This window comes from Ambystoma mexicanum, chromosome 9, assembly GCF_040938575.1.
Source record: "Ambystoma mexicanum isolate Mex_15411 chromosome 9, UKY_AmexF1_1, whole genome shotgun sequence".
In the NCBI taxonomy this organism is placed as follows: Eukaryota; Metazoa; Chordata; class Amphibia; order Caudata; family Ambystomatidae; genus Ambystoma; species Ambystoma mexicanum.
In genome coordinates, this window is record NC_090931.1 from 1,101,330,168 (window position 1) to 1,101,354,508 (window position 24,341).

The 24,341-nt window shown below is 45.3% G+C and overlaps 1 protein-coding gene across 5 annotated transcripts in view; it reads right to left on the reverse strand.

Annotated features, from left to right (window-relative positions):
- Window positions 1-24,341, reverse strand: part of GALNT13 (polypeptide N-acetylgalactosaminyltransferase 13) — a 1,280,472-nt gene that overhangs the window by 326,053 nt on the left and 930,078 nt on the right. For 4 of the 5 annotated variants that reach the window (XM_069616426.1, XM_069616425.1, XM_069616423.1 and 1 more), the window contains exon 10: window positions 15,568-15,702. The exons of the other annotated variant lie outside the window; for it this stretch is intronic. In XM_069616426.1, the coding sequence (XP_069472527.1) occupies window positions 15,568-15,702 (135 nt within the window). The remainder of the gene's footprint in view (window positions 1-15,567; window positions 15,703-24,341) is intronic. 5 annotated transcript variants of the gene reach the window in all.

A 24,341-nucleotide genomic window follows, 5' to 3' on the forward strand; every position in this document is an offset into this window, starting at 1 on the left:
GTAGGTGTGTTGTAAGGAGGCAATGCCACATGCAAGGTATTTGACCAATGCTTAAGTGCAATATCCCTGCTCACTATGTAGAAAATGAATTGTTGGAACATGTGTGCATGGTAAAACGTAGTACTCATGGACATAAGAATGAAATGGAGCTTTGGCACAAACACAATGCCTCTGTCTACTGGTCCACAGAGAATGTCCGCAGACCATGCTAGTTGGGTACTGTGCATGCCAAGTCATGTGTTCAGGTCTGTCAGAATGCGGTCCAAGGACAGGGCTCAAATACTTAAAGAGCTCAAACGAAAGGAAAGAGGCAGTGAGCAAGTGTAAAGTTCTTCACATGGTTCATTTACAATGCTGACTTGCAATGACAAATGTCAATCACAATTTCAATTCATTATATCGTGAAAATCCGTGCCACAATATGCAAATCAGTATCTTGCATCTGCCCCGAATGATCACACCATGAACCGTGTGCATATATGTTTATATGACCATTCTTGGTGCAAACCACTTGGAAAAAAAAGTTTGCATGAGACATTTTTTAATAAAAATGCGCACTATTTCGTCGGAGCTCTTTAACTTCTATATTGACTTGGGGTTAGAGCCAGTATCATTTATAAAATAATTTCCATTCTCATGTTATATTTCGATAATTATGCAATTGGATTAACTAATAGTAGTAGAACGTCCTACCTTAATGCTTTCAATTACCATCTTTTTGTTTGTGAAATATGAATTTGCTTGTGACGATGCTTATGTCTACATTTTACCCAGAGATGTTTGCTTCACAATGATGTTCACAGAGCTATGTGATTGCCTGATGCAAAGAAAGGACCTACTCTCACCAGCCAGAAATACGAAGGTTGTGAGAGCACATCCCCCGATATAGCTTCACAAAGCATCCAGGCGCCTTTGGAGGCGTTATCTTTTGGCTGCTGAATGAGTTCTTAGAATTATTGTTTTGAAGCTGTATCAAATATGAGTCATCAACAATAAATCTCACCCTTAGGTTAAAATGTGTTTCTTGAGAGAACCAGCTTCCTTGTTCAATCCAGCCTGAAATGAGTCTCTGTGTCCTTATACCCGCTTATGCACGGTGCTATGCGGGCCTGTGTATGCAATACTTTAGCGGGACACTGCTTCTTTGTAGCGCATGCACTGTGTGTGCTCAGCATCAAAAAGGTTTCTTTTTTCTTGGTTTGGCTGCAAGTCTTTTGATGAATCAGAAATATTGGAAGGCAATCAAGAGGACAATAAATGCTGTGACTGTTTAGTTCGTAGTGCATGTGAAAATGTACTTCAATGAAATGGCGGGTACCTTCTTATAACTCTGATTAATCATAGAAAGAGATTCAACATGTTATGGAATGACATCTGCTCTGCAAAAATATAAGGATCAGTAGTGACTAGACCACCTACTCAGGACTCACACTTCTACAAACCAACAGTGATTCCAATCAAAAAGGTAAAACAAGCAAAGCTAAGGGATGTACTGCCTTTAAATTTTGTGATTACAAGGAGTGTGAATGTAATCCAGCAGCAACCTCTGCAGCAAAGTCCAAAATGAAAGAAATGTCCAATCAAAGGTCTTTAATAATATATATGCTTTCATTAAACACAATTACATTTCTTCCCACTAATGTACAAATAAATACAAAACCACTATAACAACCCATACAATTAACGGAAAGACAGTGAAATTCAGAATGTAATGTTGCAGCACGCTAGGATTTCAGCAGGTAGGAAAAACAGGGAAGTAATTTATTTAGGAATTCAAAAAAGTCAAGGGCCGCATGAGTTCAACAGTGTGGCCAATGATGGAGGTAATTTGGCCACCTTAATGGCTAAAAACTGCCATTTGAGCAGGGTTACCACCTGTGATTATTCTGTCAAAATCCCAATGGAGTTCTGTGGGGAACTAACACCACCAAACTGCCACTTGTAATTCAGCGGTAATTCCACCGAACCGCGTGGTGGTAATGGTAAATCCATTTGCTGGTATCTCGGCGGATTTACTTGTAATGATGCCCTATGTCTTTCGCTGCACTGTGGTGTGGTTCAAACCTGGTTCAGGTACGATGAGTTGTACTGGGTCAAGCAGCAAATTGGTGTCTAGTTGGTTTGAAGCAGAAGCTTGGTGAGGCTCAATAGCAGCATTCAGGTCATGCGGTTCGAATGGTTCACCAGGGTCAGATCTACGGTCGAGTCGGTTCAAGACATTGGTAACCACTGGTTTGGGTCGGCAAGTAACAGGATGCTCCAGCAGTTCTAGTCGAGGTTCGTCAGTTCAATGTAGTGACCTTGGTGGTCCGATGCAGGGTTTAAAGATGCAGAAATGAGTGCCAGTCTGCAGTAGCAAGCAGGATGTTTGAGGCAAACAGGTGATGTGCTCCACCTTTCGCGATGCAGCGAAGAGCCGGTTTGGTTGATGCAAAGCAGCTATTGTTAAAAGATTCGATGAAGTGCCAAAAGAGGCATCGGTGTGTCCCTCTGGTTTGGGTGTGGTGAATGCAGTTTGAAATACAGTTCACCGGTTTGACGTGGTAAAATATGAATCCTGGCTCATATGGCCCTCAAGATGCTGTGAAACCCCTGGCAGGGGTTCCAGGACATTAAAAAGTCTGTTTAAGGTTCTGCTGTTTCAGTCTTGGGAGGTCTTGTGCAGAGTGGCATGTCCTGGTCCTCATCAAGTGTCCCCCCCAATGTGCCCTTGAAGTGAGTAGGGGGCTGAGCTTGACTTTGCCTTGGAGCACTCCTTCAGCTCAACAGCAGAGGGCTTTTGAAAGAGCAACTAATCTAAAAGAGGTCTCAATCAATTCTTCCTGAACACGTCCTGAGATTGAAAAAGTGAATCGAATATGGAGTGGGAGACCTCCGAGTTTATATGCATACATGCAAAGTCCCCAGGTGATTGGACAGAAGCACACCTGCTTTAAGGGGTCCAAATCCCCTCTTGTTACAAGTGAGATATGCCTGCTTCCATCATACCCAAAGTTGTTTGCGCTAAAGGAAGTGAAGTAGGCAGGAAGGAAGGAGAGGCATAGAGAGAAACAAGAGGGTGGAATCCTTCGTCACTTGTGCTGAACTTCATCTGGATACACTAACTCTACCCCCTTTCCAGACCCATAGCCTGACACTTCAGACCCTTTGGTATGAAACAGATGTGAGGCTAATCTTTGCCTAGGGTGTGCCCTTTGGGTTCTTATTTCCCAGGTGCACTGCTCCTGCTGAGGGGTTGTCTGAATGGAAAGAGGCTTTCACAAACTTCACAAAGGTTCAAAAGAAGGCAGCACACACTGGCTCTAGTCCTGCTGGGTGTAGCAGAGACATAATAATATCAATATTTATTTCAAATACCAGCCACCATATCTCAAACTCAGGTATCGTTTATGTTTAAAAATTATAAATGCCACGAGGATGATGATTTCTTATAATTATGCTGTTCGAGAACAGAAGTGCATATTCTAAATGCAACCCCTGTGCCCGAGTGACTTGGCTGTCACTGCAGCTGTCAACCCTGAACCTGCTCTGTGATACTGGAGAGAAGTTGTTGCAGATCAAGATTCTGACATAGCAGGGCACATGTGTAAGCTATGCTTTTGGCATGGCGTTTGCTGCAAGGGGCGTCTGATTAGCAGATCAGCCATTCTGAGATGGAATTACCCACATCATTTTTTATTAATAAAAATAAAAAAAGCTAGAGCTTCTACAGCTGGCAATCCTTCAGAAACATTTTGTGCTAGGCAATCAACGTATGCTCATTGTACAGCAATGCTTGGTCAAATGGTGTCATATATTTAATCACAGCAACCACTGATGCAAATTCACAGTTTGGACGATATATCAGAGGTTTACACTGAGTAGCACAATGAATGATGTTTATATTGTTCCAAGGTTATGGCACATGAGTTAGTGATCTGTTCAATTAGTCCACATATAAATATCCCTGTATTAAGTCACATCCCATCTATAATCTAGAAAAGACACACTGGTGTGATGTCTGTGCTATACTTTCACCCTGGATCAGCAGACAGCCTTACCTGACCATAGATGATTTGGGCAGGTCTCAGGAAGTAAGGCTGAATCCTCTCTGACTCCACAGTGACTTGAAACAATAGGGACACACAAGGCACTGTAAGTCCAAAGATGACACAGGGGATAAGATTTATTAGTGGCAAAAACCCCATGTAGCAGGTTCCCAGTACAGCAGACAGGCGATCCAGAAAATGTTGGCAAGTGGAATAAGAATCTGTGAAGAGAGCAGTAAGCAGAATCAACAAGGGTTCAGCAGGCAAGGCAGCAGCAAGTAATCAGCAGATAAGCAGGCACAGGATTCCAAAGAATATAAGACATAGGGAAGGAATGAAGATACATGAGAAGAAGGAAAGAGAGTGTCCACTCACCAGAGGATCAATGGAGCATTGAGACGGGAAGACCGCTATGATCGATGGATGGTGCTATATTTTCTGGATCGGGCCTGATTGGCTACCAGTTGACATTTCACGGCATCTTGCTGTATCAGAGGAGCCATCTTCAGGTTGGCATTATGATGACCCTGGAGGCAGCCATCTTGGGATTTGCGGAAGAGACAATAATGGGTGCCATATAGCCAAGGGACTCTATGAGCACTTGTAACACCCTCTTCTCGACTTTATCATAGACATTAATCAACATTATTTAAATAGCTCTTTCTGAGAGGCATTCTGGATGAAGTCCACAACAATTGACTTGATGGACAAACAAGCTCCACCGCAGAAAATGAGAGCCCAAGATAATTTGATATGATGATGTACAATGGGGTTTAAACATGAAACAACAATATGCAAGTATACAGTAAGTGAGAAAAGCAATTGTTAATACACTTTTTTTTATTCGTGCGAATCAGCCACATCCTCCACAAATCTCCATGCTGGTGTTTTTGCTCAATGTATCTTCAATACTGGTCATACACAGCCTTTTAAGATGTTGCTTATTATCTCATCACTAAGCAACTCCCTGTCGTTTAATGGGGGTGGAAGCACCAGTAATGTCAAAAGCTGGCCATGGCAAGCACAATGCAAGGTGGGGATTTCACAGATGTGACAAAATCACTCTGACTCTCAAAAGCAGCTCATCAAATTTTATTAAGATCAGTGTTGGCCATAGGGCTGTCCCGCTCTCTCATCTAGCTTAAGGCTTCCTCCTTAACCCAGGCAGCTGTAACCCCAGTTAGTCCTACCAAACTGTAGCCCCAACTTTCTCACAGCCAACTTTGGCTAGAGGTGTCTCCCTAATGGTTGGCTATCTGCTCTCCCACATGTACTTCCTAACTGTCCCTACTCTAAGCAGTTGTTAGTGTCCTAACTACTACTACTCAAACACTACTTCCCCATCTGCTATGGTACTAATCCTTCCACACCACTACACGGTCACCCTCCTTTCACCCCACACCAGTCATCTCACAGTCACACCTTACACTATCGTCTGTACACAAGTCCCAGACACCCACACACTTACACTACAGAACCACTATCACTGAACAGCTAATGCCTCACTTGCTGCTCAAATTTCCTCCACAAGCCGTCACTCTCCCCTTCCTCCTGCTGCTGTCTTAGACCACCACCTCCACCCCCTCTGACCTCACCTGAACAGCACACACTTACAGTTCTATCTCCACTGTTCTCATCCCTCTACTCTGTTCTGATTGGATATCTGTCCCTGGCCAATTAAGCCAGTCTTCCTCAGGTTAGGTGTGCATGTGCAGTGCTAATTTATAAAAATAAAGCTCACCCTTGTCCACTTTATCCATGTCAGATTGTCACATATTGAGGCTGCCAGCCTGCGAAGGCCCATTCTCATATTAATGTTTTGGGGCCCCATTCCTTGAAGAACCCAACATGTTTCTGTCCTTAACATCACTTCGGTAGGACATTCATCAGGGGGTATCCTGTTACGGCTCTTGTTAAATTTCCAAATTGATGTGTCTTGGGTGACGTTTCTTTTTTAAAAAAAATGTTTTTTTTTAAGTAGAAAGCAGGAGTCACCAAAAACAGTCACTTTAGGAAATAAATCCATATATCAGTCACAACGACGACGTTCAAAAGTAATAGATCATTGTGTGCATTTGTGAACACACAAACATTATTTTAGTCAAATACCTGCTTTTCATGCACAGTAGAATTCCCTTTAATGGAAGGAAAAATTCATTAGCCCTTCTCAATAGGACCTTCACTTCTTAAATGCCCCCAAAGTGGGCCCAAAAAGCAACACTGCAATGAACAACAGCAACACACAATTTAAAATCATCTGATATTTAAAAATCAAGTAGTATGTACCTACACCACGGTAAAGAACCAATCCAAATGCAATGGTTCATAATTTAATTTGTGTAAACCAAACAGTATTCAAAACAATCCAGGGACATAGATGTCTTTATCTGCCCAACAATACGTTGGATGTCACCAAATTAATTTAACAACCACGTTATGAGCTACAAATGCATACAGTCAGGTCAAATATCATTACTTTAGTTGGTGACAAAGGGGAGTAAAACAAACGATTAATACATATTGTGGCATTATCAGTTTTGGTTTTCTACCTGGAAAACAGGAACATTGCGTGTTATTGCAGCCTCATTGACTAGTTTCAGGTTTGTTTTGATACTATGATGTACACTTCACAGTAGATAGCTCATTGAATCTACCGTTACCAAATTGTCCACTGCTTGGTACATTAATAAGCGTGCTTCTATAAAGTCCTGAGCCAAATACTAATTACTCAACAAAAAACTCCACTGTGGCAGACTGATCCCTGTGATCCCTGTGATGGACCCTATTTCCACACATAAACCTGGGGCACGACCTACGCTCCCAGTCAAAATCCCTGAGGCAGGAGCACTGGGTACATACCCTGCAGTTCCCCGTGCACATACTTACAGTGCAAATATGCCCAGTGACAAGCCCCATACTCCACAGCATATCTCTTGAGACAGACAAGCTTCCCCTTATGGCACTCATATTTCATGAGCACACTTTGTCTATGTAAAAGAGGTGGCAATTTAAATAATTATTGCCGCAAAGGAAGATCCACTGGATTGACCGTCTAGACTCTATGTCCCCTCGAGGGATAAATTTAGATTGAGACTTAAGTTGTTTGCTATAACCTTTTACACATACTGGTTACCTTCTAATGGAAACTGATTTTGATCTTGGAAAACTCCCATTCAACAGTTCATTTTATCCATTTACCATGTTGCCACAACCATGGAAAACGCAAACATAATCATGTTTTTTTTAAAAATATTTATTTATTTTTGCACACAAATAAAACACATATGCAGTATAAAACAGTTGGAGAACCTTAACACCAACACACATCGTTGACCTTGTTAATCGGAATCATCAACCACAGATTTGTCCATTAAGTATTGTTTATACCTGTCCCATATATTCCTTGGCCAGGAGGTGGGTAGTACTGAGTCTATGTATAGTTCTTCTGTATCATTTGTCCAAATCCTGCCCCTGTCCCATTCCACCTTGGTTGGCGGGATGTTACTTTTCCACTTCAACAGAATCACTCTTTTGGCTATCAATAGGCTTAGGTTCAGTAGTTTCCGCCAGGTTGAGTTCATCTTCCCGGTAGACCCCAATATGCACAACATTGGTGTCCATTTAATGGGTTGGTCCACCATCTCGTCTAGTGCTGCAGAGATCTCTGCCCAGTATTATAGTGTTGTGCATGCCCATAGCATATGGAGAATGTCTGCATCCTCGGACTGGCATCTCAGGCATGTACTTGCCACTGAAGGGTATATGCGACTCAGCTTGGCGGGGGTGTAGTGCGTTCTATGAACAATTTTATAGTGAATTAACTTCTATCTGGCATTGCATGATATATGTTTCGTAAGAGAGCATATCTGTTGACATTGATCGTCCTCTATTTGAAGTCCCAAGTCTTGTTCCCATTTGATTCTAGCATTATGTTGTTCCGGAGGGCGGGTTTGGATGATAGTTTTATACAGGGTAGATGCAGAGATCTTCCCTTTTTGAGCGGTGAACATGTATACCAGACCTAATTTGATCACTGGTTCCATTGGGAACGTAGGCCATATATTAGAAATGGATGATCTAATTTGCATGTATTGCATCTTGCATCTGGGCGCTTCCCCTAACGTGTCTTTAAGGTTTTCCCAAGTGACAAAGTGCTTGTTCATAAATATTTGGCCCCATTGGACAATACCTCTGGCCCCCCAGTGTGCAGCTGCGTCCTCATCTAAAGTTGGTGGAATGTTGGGGTCCCCGCAGATTAGCATGCTCGGGTGATATAATCTGTCCGTACCATAGACGGCAGTGATTTTGGCCCAAGCTGTAGCTGTGACTTGAATGGGGTCAATGGAGTTATGATGCTGAGGGTGTGTCGTTGTCATGTTATGAAGCTGCGCTGCGGGTTTAGATAGATGTAGTTCCCTCTGTGTATTCTTGGGGTTGAGGAAGTCTGTGGCCCACTCGGCGGTATAATGTGCTTGTGCAGACAAATAATAAAGTTCCAAGTCTGGTGCCTCTAGGCCTCCCTGTGTATAGGGGTCAATGAGTTCCCTCCAATTCAATCTGGGATGTCCCCATCGTGTGAAATTAATGGAGGCACTCTTCATTTTGGCAAAGAGTGCTCGACCTGGCCACACCGGGACTGTACTGAACAAATAAGAGTTTTGGGAGGATGATCATTTTAATAAGGGCAATTCTTCCCATCATTGAAATAGGTAGGGCACCCCATCGCGTCAGTTTAGCGCACAGGGTGTCAGCTTGGGTGTCGTAATTCAAAGCCTGAGATAGATTGGCTGTCCTAGCCACCCGTGCTCCCAAGTACTGAATATGCACCCGGCTCCAAATGAGTCCGTGAAGGTCCACAACGGACCTTCATAGCCGTCGCTTCTGTGAGTGGGAAGATTTTGGATATTTTTGCTTTGAGTCTGAGGCCGGAGTACTCGCCAAAGGTTTTAACCTCTGCCAAGACCTTCCCGAGCATGCAATCAGGGTTTCTGAGCTATAATAAAATGTCATCAGCATACAATGTAATAATTTCCAGTTTGCCCTCTAACCATAATCCACACGCGCCGAAGCGGGCCCTGAGTATATCTGCCAGTGGTTCGATCACCAGTGCAAATAAAAGGGGTGTCAAAGGGCAGCCATGATGGGTGCCTCCCAGTAGCTCCAATATATCTGAGAGGGTTCCATTGGTGTTTATCCTGGCATAGGGACGAGTATATAATATTTTAACCCAGTTGATGAAATTGGGGCCAAAACCATAGTTCTGTAATACCCTAACTCAGAAGGGCCAGTATACTGTGTCAAATGCTTTTGTGCATCTTTTGGTATTGCCGTCATTATCCTATGGCAGCATCTAATGTTTGTTGTGGTCGACCTACCCATAACGAAACCTGCTTGGCATTCAAGGACCATGTGAGGCATTAATGGGGTCAATCGAGTGGCCAGTATTTTCGCGTACATTTTTGCATCATTATTTATTAGTGATAGAGGCCTATAGGAGCCACATTCCTCAGGCGGTTTCCCTGGTTTGAGGAGTAAAGTAATAACTGCCTCCCGGGTGGTTTCTGGGAGCTCACCCTTCTCCAAGGCCTCTGTCCATACCGCGTACAGCCTAGGTGTGAGGAGTTGGCTGAATTCCTTGTAGAATTCTGCTCCAAGGCCATCTGTGCCCAGAGCTTTCCCATTTGGTAATGTTTTTATGGCTTTGGATATTTCGGCCTCTGTAATTGGAATTTCAAAGGCGTCCCTAGTAGCTTCCACTATCAATGTCGTTGGTATTCGGGAAAGGTAATGGTCTATCTCATTGTCAGTAGCAACACTTTGGGGGGAATACAGTTCTTTATAGAAGTCATAGAACGCTTCCATAACCTCTTGTCTGTCCGTGGTCACATTACCATATGGACGCATTATGCAGGGGATGGTGGTCGGTCCTTTCTCACCTCAAACCATTCTGGCTAATAGTCTACCAGGTCGCTCACTCTCCCTGTACCTCCTTGCAGCCACGGGCCTGTCGAAGTAGCGGATCTCACGATCGGCCGCTTCCTTGTATTCATCTAGTTTCGTTTTTATTTCTAGTCCTAGCTGTGGGGATGGTGATTGTGCGTATTGAATCTGTGAGTTGTCAATGTCTGTCTCACGGTGCGCTAAGTCTCTACGGATGTCCTAATTCTGTAGACCTTGCAGCGCCCCTGATGCAGACTTTAAATGCTTGCCATAATACTGTGTCGCTCGTTACTGATCCTTCATTAATATTAAAGTATTCTCGTATGGACTTTGCTAGCTCCATCTTATAGACCGGGTCCTGAAGGGCAGCAGGTTTAAACCACCAGGGTGGTTTATTTTTATATCTGGGATACGGAGTGTTAGTTCTATGGGTGAATGATCAGAGTATGTCCTGGGTAAATGTGAGCTTCTGTGACCCAGTCTAAGGTGTCATTGGTGACTAGCCATAGGTCTATCCTGGAGTGCATATCATGCACGGAGGAATAGAACATATATGCCCTTTTGGTGGCGTTTAGGGCATGCCATGCATCTCTCAGATTCAAGTCGCTCATATGGGTAAGTATCGTGAGGGCTGATTTAGACAACGTTCGTGGTTTTGTTGATGTGTGGTCTAAATGTACATCTTAGATTGTGTTAATGTCTCCTCCGCATAGCAATTGAGCGGTGGGAAACTTTGCTAATTTCCCAAATAAGGTGGAATAAAAGCTGGGGTCGTCTATATTTGGGCCATATAGGTTGAGTAGCAGCACTTCCCTATCACAGAGGGTGCCATGGACCAGTACATATCTGCCCCCTGGGTCGCACTCTAAGTGGAGACATGTAAATGGCATGGTTTTGTGTATGAGGGTCGCTACTCCCCTCGCTCGACTGGAGTATGATGTGAAGTACTGGTGTGCCCCCCAGCTCTTTGCAAGCTTCCTGGCCTGTTGAAGTAGTAAATGTGTTTCTTGTAGAAAGACTATCTTGGGACCTGCAAGGATTTTCCTCCTTTTGGTCTGAGATTCCAAGCCCCGGACATTCCAACTAAAAAAATGTTATGTCATCGTTCCTTGGTTTAGCCATTTCCTTGGATATATACATGATTGTGGTCAGTGTATTCCTTCTCGAATCTGCGCATTTCTGTGTCGGAGTAAAGTACCTGTATGCATTTTAGTGTATTTCCCTCGTGTCCCCAACCGTACCCCAACAATCTTACCCTGTGTCCCCTCCCGCTCCCTCATAGTTCCAAAACTTTAACTATGCCCACACATCCCTCCCAAACCCCACCCATCAATTTATAATGCATCTGCTACAGGGGGGCTGCATCCCGGGCCGCGATATTATGTTCTGTCTCTTCGTGGCCTGTTCCGTTACTGTTACTTGAACTCATTATGAACCATGAGGATAGATTAAAATAACAAGGGTTCACTCATTTTGTTAACTTATAAGGACTCAATTAGCAACACCATAGCGTTGGGCTAGCCCAATCTGGGGAGGCCCAGGTTCTATCTTCCCATCGTTTTTCCTTTTTGTTTTCTTTGTTTCATGTCATTGGATCGCCTTTCTTTAAGATTCCTCCCCAGTCTCGGATTGGTGTGATGGCAGTGGGATATGAGTTTCCACAAAGGTTGCGGCTTCCTCTGGAAATGTGAAGAAGTAGGTCTTGTTTTGGTGTTGAAGCTTTAATCTGGCAGGATACAGCATAGCATAGGGAACATTACGCTCCCGCAAGAGTTTTTTGACCACGGTGAATAGACGTCTTTCTTGTTGTACTGCCAATATATACTCTGGAAAAATGGGGGCTGTGTTGGCCTCCCATTTCAGTTCTTGCTTTTCTCTGGCGGCTTTCAAGATCAGATCTCTGTCTCTGTAATTCATTATACGGGCTAAAATGGGCCTCGGATATGCCCCGCGCTTAGGGCGTGGCGCGAGAGATCTATGTGCCCACTCTACTATGAACATGGGTGACCACCCAGGGTCGCCCATAAGATCGCGCAGGAGCTTTTCCACCGCAAGTTCCATGGGGCCTTTCAGGGCATCCTCTGGCATAATGCGGATGTTGTTCCGTCGGGACCTTGCCTCCAAATCTTCTTATTTGATTTAAACTGTTCCTAATTCCTTTGCCATTGTGGTCACTGTAGCTTTCAGGGCATCCAGTGTGTCCTCCGTGGTAGAGATGTGTGTTTCAGCTTCCGTAATTCGGGTTGTAGTTTTGTCCAGTTGAGTTTTGATGGAGGAGACATTGGCCATTATTCCGTCAACTTTTTCGTTGAGGGAGGAGAATCCCTGCTGCATGGCTTGGAAGACTACTTGAGAGTCCATCGCTGTTGCTGCCTCTGCTGATTGAGCTTGAGTGGTTATTTCCTTGGGCATCGTTGTTTCCATGTCGCGCGTCTCATCGTCGTTGTGTATTTTTCTTCTCTTCCTTTTTTGGGACCAAAGCTCTTGGGCATCATAGGCGTTCCTTCGGGGGGGAGGGGCTAGCCGTGTGTTGAGTTGTGGTGTGGTGTGGGCCAGGTTCCCGCCACTCGTTTAAATCCACGTCCACTGATGTGTGGGAGGCCGTAGATAATGTCCGGGAGAGGCGGCTCCCGGTTCCAAGTGTTATACCTTTGCCGTTCAGGCTGCAGAACCTGGTAGTGATCCTCAAGGGGCGAGTGTTATTACCTTCGGCTGCAGTTTTTAATGTTCACTTGACTTTTGCAGACGAGGGATATAGATTTTATGCAAGTTAGTAGCCCCGTTTATGTCACAGGCGTGGATTTTTGGGGACTGTCTGATGCCATGGAGGGGTAGAGCTGTGTAGTAGAGGCAATGCTGCAATGTCCAGTTACCTGCCCCCTTGTGTGTTCTGTCCTAACAGTGTAACTAACAGTTCTTGGGTGCCAGAACTTGGGTTAAGCCTGGGAATGAATCACCCCTTACTCACTTGCAGATGGATATTCATGCTTGGAATGACTGGTCCGTGGGGGTAGGTATTCATGGGGCACCGCTCTGCAGAGGAGAGTATAGTTCCCTCTCTCCCTGGAGGGGTGACTGTTAGAGTGTCCAGTACAGCGTGCTCTGCTTAGACCAACCATAATATGAGTGATTTGAGGCAGGGTGCTTTATATGTGGTGAGAGTCCAGTATATCCAGGTGCTGAATGATTTAACAGTGGTCCCTGTGCCGCTTGATGCGTGTGGATCAGCGCCTCCTGTGACCGGGACCACTCTGAGAGCCATCCCCACGCAGCGTGTATGTCTGATTACGAGCGTCCCTGGAGCGGGCCCACTTGTCACTCTGTGGAATAACTGTCTTGTGAGGTGAGAGCACTGGCCGGGTCCCAGTAGGGAGGGATTTGGGCTGGCCCCGGGGAGGGGGGGCAAGATACGCGGTCATCAGCCGCCGGCGCTCTACGCCGCGCCTGCACAGCGGCACTCATGTCCTTTATGTAGCCGCAGCATTGGGTCTGCAGGCACTCTACGTTATACGCAGTGCCCGCGACCAACTCACTTGTGATTTGAGACTTCTGCGGAGTTAATGATCCTCTCGTCGCCGGGCCCCTCCTCCTTCAGTGCTGTGTGCGTCGGGTGTCTGCTCCCGTCAGCAGTGCGGCAGCTTTCACACGGTGTATCTTCGTCGCGGCAGCAGTAATTTGGGTAAAACTTCAGCAAAATGTTCTCTAACTGTTCATGAGCACTTCTGCAAGTTTGTGAATGGAAACGGCTCCTGAGGTCATATCATTTGCACTTCAGCCCGGGATGTCTGTGGCGCTTACACAGGAGCAGCCATGTCTCCTCATGCGCAACAGCGCCCCCCAAACATAATCATGTTTTAATGACATCCAAGTTCGCTAGCTTGTTAACACACGATATGTAGGCACTTTTTTTGTTTACCTATTAGCAAGCGGATATCTAATGGTTCTCGTTTGGGACATGTATAAACTCAGTCAATATGTATCTGAGCGTAATTACAGTGATTATACAGGTTCCCTGTCATTTCCAAGATGGCGCGCTCCCTTTACATTAATCTGAGCATGAGGCATTATTTTCCTTATATTCATGCATGCGCCAAGGTTATCTAGCAACCAGTGGCGTCTTGGTACTTGCGCAGCTAGCGGAACAGCTTCAGTTTACTGGCTCTGCTTTCCAAAATTTTTCAAAGTAAGTACATTATGTTTACCCACATTATTAAGATTGATTTATCTTGGTCTTGACCTGGGGGGGAACTATGCTGATTGCGGTGGCAACTTTGCGGCAACCATCAGTAGATTTATATATGCATCGGACCTAACATTACGTCCCACAGCTCTTTTTGGCCCATATCACTTATGCTCACAGCATCTGAAATACACAATATCCCTTTGATTCATGGACATCTAGAATTCCGAGGTGAGAGCTTTTTCATGCAATACCTTAAAATGTTATTGCTTACACAGGCCTCCACAACGTGGGACCCAGTGCTATTTCCTAGCAACTGGTCCCATGTTTGGCACCCACAACCCATCACCATTATGTGCTTATTTTCCTAAGCCCATTTAAATCTTTTCCACCAGAGAAGGTGGAAGCTTGCCAGCACTGTGAAGATTTTCGTGTAGCCACTCAGAGAACACCCAAGGTTAGTTATAGGACATTCTTTATTGCACAATCAATATTATCACTTACATATAATCACTTTAACCTACAGGTGTCTAATTGAACCAGAGATATTACCTACCTGATGAATGGCAGCCTTGCCTGAAACGCGAGGTAGATAGGAGGAGACATGCCGAGCTTTACCACCTTGTCTCAGCCCATCACTCTTCCTCACTGAGATATCTGCTCCTATGAACTTTTTAATTATGTATAGAATCATGTAATCCCATGTGTGTGTACACCAAATTTACTTATCAAATTGACATATGCTAAAAATCAGCACAAGCATGTGCACTCTTTTGTTAACATTTAAGCCTTTCTTGGAATGAAAAGTGAACTAAATTGTTATTTGCTTCGACATCATTTAATTGTTTATATTCTTTGTATTCACTTTTTTCCATGAGTAAATAATTGCATATGATTTAACTGTGTGGACAGTGATGTAATGTGTATAGGCAATTCCATTGCCACAGTGCGCCCTGGTCCTGTCCCCCGTAGGATTCGAGGGACCCCCCTGTTTCAATACTCATAGCTCATGAGACTGATCCTCTGATAAAATACATCAGTCAGCGTCCCTCACCCCTCAGGGGAGTCACACCTTGAAGAATGACATCAAACACGCACCTTGGTGGCACCCCAACACCCTCACATTACATATAGTATCCAATTGCACCTGTGTTTTGTTTTTGTGTTCCTGCCCCAGCCAGGAGAATCAGGCTAGGAGAATGTGCATGTTTGGGAAAAGGTGAGGCAAGTGATGGAGGTGGTCATCTTATTGATACATATTCATATGCCAGCAGTGAGGCAAAGGAATGAAGCACATTTATAATACAATGTGTAACAATGGTATCATTATAGCTACGCATGCAAATCCTTTAGCCACTGGATTGACGTTTAGACAGCCATTAAGGCACCAGGTGAGAAAAGTGAAAGTCTTCTCTATACCTCAGAATCATATTCCCACAGCTGATTCCCTCTCATGTGATGACATTTTAGCATGATCGCTGGTCCATTGAGCCTGGAGACATCGAGGCATAGGTCATCCGTGCGGATTTCCTTGTCAGCAGTGTAGGAAAATACCTGCAAAAATAAGTGTTGACATATGTGAAAGGTTCTCGGAAACGTCCTAAGCTCATCAGCACTCAGCCTCTCTGTGCAGTTCCTTCATGCACTGAGCCTGCTGCAGAGGAACATGGTGTATTAACCTCCAATGGCCCAGTGTTGTCAGTGGTGAGTTTCATGTGGTTAAAATAATACAGAAAGAGGGTCCGGTTCAGGGTCTAGGCGGAATATACAAAACTGTCAAATATCCTGTCTTCTGAAAATCCAAGATTTATTTTTTTACCACAGTTATGGACATTATAAATAATGCAAGACAAAGACACTGACATCTATGACGTGCAACATAAACACCCATTACAGTTACTGAAAAATAATACATTTGTGTACGTGTTTACCTTGTATTAGCCTAATTGGGAAACGTCATTTTCAGAAAGGTTAGACACGATTATAAGTCACTGTACAAAGAAATTGTTAATACAGTGTGAGCTAACTTTTTATAGTTTGGAAATTAACTTTATACAACCATGTACTTGATTAAGATCCCTTAATAACCGATTGCCATTGAGACAAACGTCTTCTAAATTATAACAATCATAATATGACCAAAAGTGCACTCTACACTCAAACACAAAGTACCTTTTAATGAAAAGCTGGTAGTATACACCCAGAAAGCGAACTCCCTAAATGCACGCATCTCTAATGCCACCTCAAATAGTAAAGAGCTATTCGCCATCATCGAAGAATTGGACACTCCTATCCTTCCTCCTAGTACAGTCATAGCAAGCAAAGCATGGTGTACCACCATCCAAGACGCACCAGCCGCCAAAATACACAACTTGCAAAATAAAATGGACTCGCAAAAAAAATACAAGGAACCACCTCAGAGCCAACCCCTCTGCTATCAACAGATCCCACAACTAATGCTTCGGAATTCCATTACACCCCAGTGACCGAAGATTAAGTACTAAAAACCATAGCATCACTCTAACCCTCTAACTGCAAAGGAGACAACTTTCCTGACAAAGTAGATAAGGTCTGCACCCATACCCTAGCACCCACCATCACCAATTTCGTTAATGCTTCTTTTGACACTAACACCATACCAACCAGCATCAAAGAAGCCTGGGTCACCCCCCACCTTAAAAAACCCACTCTCTTCCACCGTAGACCTTACCATCCCCACCAACCACAGATCCATTACCACAGTCCCTCTCCTAATCAAAATCAAAGATACAATTGCCTACACCCAAGTCCAAACCCACCTCTAAAACAATCAACTACTAGGGGAAAGACAATCAGGCTTCTGGGACAGCATTGCTTGATCTGAAAAACCAGATAGCCACGGTTAGGGACTCAAGGAAACTATGGATTCTGCTACTACTCGACCTATCCGTGGCATTCGATCTAGTAGATCATAATAAACTATGCCTAACCTTAACTAACAACTTTCACTTCTCCAAGGAAGCCACTGCACGGATTAAATATCATTCCTCTCAGACAGCACACCCAGAGTAGCTATAGGTGACGTAGCTGCAGACCCCATCTCCGTCCCGCTGGGAGTTCAAGGATCCTGCCTCTCCCCAACGCTTTATAATGCTTACACTAAACTACTCTTTGCAGCGCTAGCTGCAATGGGAATAATTTATACAAATTTTGCTGACGATACACAAATACGTATCCCAATATCAGGCAACCTCGAACAGGATATTATCTGTGTTAATAACATCTATTCCATCATCCAGTAATGGATGGAAGCAAACAGCCTCGGTCTGAACAGAGAAAGAACAGAGAATCTTATAGTAGGGACACTTGCTCGGCTAGCTAAACTTCACCCACAATACACAGCTTTCGTTATTGACGGCACCCCCATTTGCATCTCCAACCAAGTTAAAACATTAGGGCACTATCTGGACTCTAGTCTTACCATGTACAGACATATCAGTGTTCTTGCCTCATCCACAATCTACACTGCTAAACTCATTGTGTTGAGCCAGCCCTTCCTTATGCCCACGCTAGAGCCCTCATACTAGCCCAAAAAAAATAAACAAAATGCAACTACTCCAGAATAAAGCCTTAAGAGCTGTGCTAGGCATAAAAAAGGGATCACATATCCCAACATAGGAGAGAGGCACACTGGCTACCTATCCAAGCAAGGATTCTCCACAAAACTCCTCACCTCTCTTTCCTCTCAACCTCGGTGTTCCCCAAGGATCTGTCCTTTGCCCCTTTCTCTTCTCACTCTATACTTCTTTCCTTGCTCCCATTATATCCTCCTTTGGTGTATCACACCATTTCTATGCTGATGGTATTAAGCTCTCCCTTTCCTTCTCCTCCTCCACACCTGACATCCACCTTAAGCTCTCTTCTTGCCTATCTGCCATTAAATCCTGGATGTCCTCTCAATTCCTTTCTCTCAACTCAGATAAAACTGAGCTCCTCTTCTTCCCTGCCAGTACTCTTCCTCCTCGCCCTCCTCCTCCCTTCATTTCCTTCCCTCTCTCCCAACTGACCTTCTCCCCTCATGCCCGCATCCTTGGTCTCCACCTCGACACCCACCTCTCTCTTTCTCACCACATTTCTCTCACTACCAGATCTTGCTGCTTCCACCTCTACAATATCCGTAAAATTCGTCCTCTCATAACCTTCCATGCTACTAAACTCCTAATCTCCTCCCTCATCTTCCCCAGACTCTTTTACTGCTCCACTCTCTTCTTTGGACTCCCTTCCTCCCACCTCTCGCCCCTCAAATCCATCTACCACTCCGCTATCCGCTCCCTCTGCCTTCTCTCACCTCACGACTCTATCTCTTCTTCCCATGACTCACTAGGATGGCTCCCTTTCCACTCCCAGCTTAAATTTAACTTCATCTGTCTAGTCTTCAAAGCCCTCTATTGTCTTGCACCTCCCTATCTATCCTCCCTATTCACTTTCTACTCCCCTCCTCGTTCTCTCCATTCTGCAGATCTCTTCCTTCTTTCTCCTCCTCCACCCTGTGCCCCTTCCCGCTTCCACTCCTTCCAACTTCTTGCTCCTTTCCGTTGGAACCGCCTTCCCCTCCCAATCCGCTCTACTACCACCTACTCCTCATTTCGCACCTCTCTAAAATCCTACCTCTTCCATTAACCCCCCTAGCTTCTTTCCGCTTCCTCCTTCTCCATTGAATCCCCCTCCTCCTTCACCTTCTAACCCTCCTCTCTCACCTTAGTCCCCCTCCATATGCACTTAACCTCACATATAATGTAAAGTGTTCCCTGTACTGATTTCTGGTTTGATTCAATGTTATGTATTGCTTGTTGTAATTGCTTGTTCCTCAGGTAAAGCGCTTTGGCTTAACGCCCTATATAAATCTAAATAAATACAAATACAAATACAAAAGTCTTACCCTTACACACAAATGTGTCACAGCTATCGCCCCCAGTTATCTTAACAAAAACCTAAGACGTAAAACCACAACCAGAACTCTTAGATCCAACGCAAACACTCACCTTTACATCCCGCGTTTTAATAATGTATAAACAGGCAGCTCCAGTTTCCCCCTAGCAGCCCAAAGAATTTGGAATTCACTCCCAGCAAACATTAGTAGCCTTCCCTCAACAAATGTAAGACACTCCTCAAAACGTGGCTCTTTAATAAATACTAATGCCAAGACGGATACACACAGCCATGTAAATAAGTACTGTACTGAATCTGAATGTAAGACTGTAAAAGTATTCACTATGTAACTATCAAGATTGTTTCTCTTCTGGTAACTGTTAACACCATCGTGATGTTAATCTACCAAGCCAGACAACCTTTCTTATTCAAGCAACAAGACCACAAGTAGCCTAACTTCCATGTAGCGAAGCTTTCTTGTCCTTATGTAACTAGATTAACCAAATGTAATTCTCTGTATATGTAACAACTAAGACTAAGTATACTTGTACATCTACGCCATGATACCCCTAGGTTTGGGCGTATAACTTTAATAAATAAAAAAATAAAAAAAATAATGACTCTTGTATTAACGGTAACATATGTGGTATTTTAAATGCTTGTGTTTACAATGTCACTGAATTCTAAGCTGTGTTAACATAGGATGTTTACCATATGGGGTATCACGAAGAACTTTTTGCAAGAGGTAAAGAACCCATATTTACTCTATGCAGTACATACAGTAGGTACGCCACGTGGTAAAGGTCCCATGCAATCTCAACTCAAAATGACCTGGTATTTTATAAATAGGTGGCATTCAAAATACCACATGCATTTACCGTTGCTACCATAGTCATTATGAAGCCCTGAGTACATATTTGAGTTTCTATTGTCAGGATTTTAAAACGTGTGATTTCAAATATTACATAGTGTTATGACACATGTCATAGGTCTTCCGGGCGATCATAAGCAGAATGACATTACCCTACCGGTGACATACACACAAGACTGGCTAATGCATGCTGACATCTTTTAGACACAGGCTTGCGTTTCCAAATAATATGATTAACAATTAGTGTAAGCAACTAATGAAACTAATAACGCAAGCAAGTACATATATAACAAAGAATAATCTTTCCAAACACATAGGAGCTGGCCATGGGTCAGGTCTTGCATAGGCCCCTATTCCTCTCCAATATGCAGCAGTTTGTTCGGGATACTTCACAGTATGTAGGCCAGGGACGGTGACTTCGTGTGGTTGCGAACGAGGAAGGATGCTAACAGGGGACATTTGAGGAGCTAACACACTTTAAATATTTTCAAGACGATTTGCAAACTACTATATGGCAGCGTATTATACATCCCCAGAGGGTGACCCATGTGATTGGCACGCAGCTAAGGATGGAAGTGGCAATTATAACAGAATATATTCTATCAGTATGTATGCAGTGTGACCTGCACTTATCTGGGAAGAATGTGACATTCTTTCTGCTGAGGAATGTCAGTCATATGCACCTCATTACACCCACTCTCGAAGCGTGGCTTCACCATTTGGAATCCCCACTGAGGTAGGAACCAGGATGCATTAGGGTTCACTTTCTTGTCGGCCAACTTCAAACTGCTTGTTTCATGGTTGAGTTCTGCAACATCTTACAAGAATAAAGTTGGGTTCTTCAATAGCATATTTATGGAAAGGTCGTTCTATAAATGCTTAGTTGCAGAAAGCCTCTGTGTTTATGCCTCCACAGATGACATGAATACATCATAAACCAAAAGGTCAAACATCAGACAACCCCCATGGCAGCTTTGGTGAATTTGGAGTGGCAGGCTACACAATGCACTTCACTTGGTTTATTTTGTAGATGTGATCAATGACCAAAATCGATAAAACATATTTTGCAATGATGGTAATTTTGCATCAGACACTAAATATGTCACGTGCATAGTTGGGGGGGGGCTTGAGGCAGGCATGCTCTCCACTTCCGCTGCCGTCCTTCAAGCTACTATCTGACACAAACACGCAATGGCGGCATGCCAGACTGCATCGGGATCGTGTACATCACGTGATGGTAATTCAAAATCACACCCCAAGACTGTTGCCGAGCACTCAGGGGTTAAGGAGTGCCTGCCCCCACCGTTGTGGCGGCGGAGCGATGATACGGCGGGAGGAGGAGGGGAGAAGGGAGTTATGGGAAAAGGCGCGCTGAGCGCCAGTTAGTTTTACAGTTTACGAAATAAAAGGAAGCACTGATACGATCTCCGTGTGTGCGCGTCCTCCTTCAACACTGGCGACAAGGTTTTCTCCCTGAGCGCCCACGGAGTCCTCCGCGGCAATCCGCCGCTCCTCCTTTGGCTTTCCGCGAGTCCTCCGCGGCAATCCGCCGCTCCTCCTTTGGCTTTCCGCTCCTCCTTTGGCTCTCCGCCACTCACCGCGCCGCGAGCGCGCACGTCCGCATTTGGCTGCCCGCCAACTTTCGCGCCCTGATTGCCCTGGGCCCCCTCCGAGCGTGCACAACACGTCCGCATTGGCAGTCCGCCAATTTTCGCACTCTGAAGGCCCCGGGCCGCCTCCTCCTACATCCTGGTGTCCCACATGGGCGGAAGCCCTCTTCCTCCTCGCAGTACCTCCATCATCACGCCCTGAAGGCTCCCAAGTTCTCCTCCTCCCATATCCGGACATCCTTTTCTCATCCACACCCCTAGAAGGTCGTCGGTGGACCAAAGGAGCCCGTGGGCCCAACATAACAGCGCAGGGAAGTGGTCGGACATCTCCTGCGACACCCCACACGCCGGAGGCCGGTGAGTCTGGCCTACCCACATAAGGCATTTAAATACATATTTGTCCGGCACCATGAGCACGCCAGCCTCCGCGTCAGGGTCCAACCCAGGTTCGCCTACGCCGGCTCACGTGGTGCAGCCGATTCAATTGCGATTACCGCCCCCTTTCACCATGACCCCACAAGCAACGAAAGGTCCCAGATGGACCGATTTGATGGAAGATTTCCAGCATTACGTCAGGGGATCTGGGGATGGAAATTCCCCCAACATCAGAGACATTTTCCTTAATCTGGTGGGGGGCGAGATAAAGACTGTGGTCAAAACCATTCCTGCAGCTGAACAGAACACTTTCAAGGACTTAATAAAGGCCCTCGACAAACTTCTCATCATCAAAGTCAATCGCGACTATGAACGCTACCTTTTCAACAAGTGCACTCAAATGCCACAGGAAACAGTCGACGAATTCATAACCCGTCTGAGAGTAAAAGGTGCAAATTGTCAATTCGACGCATTTTCTCTGGAAGAAGCCATAAGATTAAGAGTAATTTAAGGTTGCTTGTCCCCTGCCCTCAAGAAACAGCTCTTAAAGAAACCCCTCTCCATCCAGGAAGTGAGCGAGCTCGCTCGCATACATGAGAGGGTCGATGCCCAGGCCACATCCATGGCCAGCCCAAGCAACCCCAAACATGACGCTGCGGAACTCATTCGCAACCATACAACCATCTCGTCCAGGCGACAGGGTGCCTCAGCCATACAGAACTCAAAACATCCAAACACCCCGCCTTCAGAGACAATGCTATCGCTGGGGAATGTCTTTTCCGCACGCAGGATCTTGTCCCGCTCTGTCGCAACGATGCACAAACTGCGGAAGAGAAGGTCATTTCCACTCAGTGTGCAGGGAAGGCATACCATTTCCTCCCGTGAGACCCCAAACGCCAGTAAGGACTTTCGTCCGTCCGCCACCTCCCAGACATTTTCAACCCCGATCCTACCAACAGAGCCAAGGACAGAGACGGTACGTCAGAGCCATTGACGAATACCACATGACGGGATACCCACCACAGCCAGAGCAGACGGATCGGACCAGATATGTCACCGATGAATATGATCACCCACCAGAAGAATATGGGCCTGAAACTTTCTACCAGGAGATGCAGGGAGCTGCATATGACATACCGTATGACTTATATGACCAAGATGAGTTTGTCAATCTCATACTCGACACCGAAGAGGCCAGAGAAGTCCCGAAAATCCCCATCAAAATGGGAAATAGACAGTTCCAGTTCATGATTGACTCAGGCGCTACTGTTAACATCATGGGCGAACAGGACTATGCCATGCTACCAAACCCACCTGAACTCCAACAGTCCCGCTCAAGAATATTTCAGTGGGGCGCCACCACCCCCCTACCGACAGTAGGATGTTTCACACAACGCCTTCTCCTGAATGGCCGGAAAGTAGACACCACAATACACATCATCCGGTCACTTGCTAGAAGCCGATGCCTGCTCAGTTATCACACGGCGTCCCGCTTGGGCCTAATTGAAATACATGTGAAGGCAGGAGACTCCATCACAGCAACCTCTGAGAGTATGAACACGAGAGATGCAGTCAGCGCCGTCGCATGCCACCAGATGCAGAACCTGTTGACGCAGGCTGACATCACAAGAGACTTCCCCAACCTCTGCAGGGGGCTGGGCAAACTCAAGGCCCCTCCCATCCGACTACACATTGACACCTCAGTGAGGCCGGTACCGCAACACCCCCGGAGAGTGGGTTTCCACCTGCAAACGGCAGTATCAGACGCACTCCAACAACTATTGTCTGATGGTATTATTGAACCAGCCACAGGTCCGACACCATGGGTCTCCCCTCTCGTGATGTACCAAACGAGGGAGGAAAGATCCGTTTGTGTGTGGACATGAGGGTGGCAAACACGGCCATTCAGCGCGAGAGGCACCCGGGCCCTTGCATCGAGGACATGATTGTGCAACTGAACAACGCCCAGATGTTCTCCAAACTCGACCTCAACCAAGGATACCATCAGCTGGAGCTACATCCGGAATCCAGACCCATCACGACATTCGCGACCCATGACGGTCTATACAGATATAGACGTCTAAATTTCGGCATCTCATCAGCCGCAGAAATATTCCAAGAAGCCATCCGGCAGGTGATCAGACCCATCAAAGGCACACTGAATTACAGTGACGACATCCTCGTCTTCGGATCATCACAGGAGGCTCACGACAAGGCTCTGCTCGCTACATGTGCAGCACTCCAAGAAGCGGGCCTCACCCTCAACATTGCAAAATGCCGTTTCAGCAAGACCAAGCTGAAATTTTTCGGACACATTTTCTCCAGCGAGGGAATGCTGCCAGATCCTGACAAGGTTGACACCATCACCAACCTGGAAGAACCGCGACAAGTCGCTGACGTCCGCTCATTCCTCGGCATGGCTGGCTACT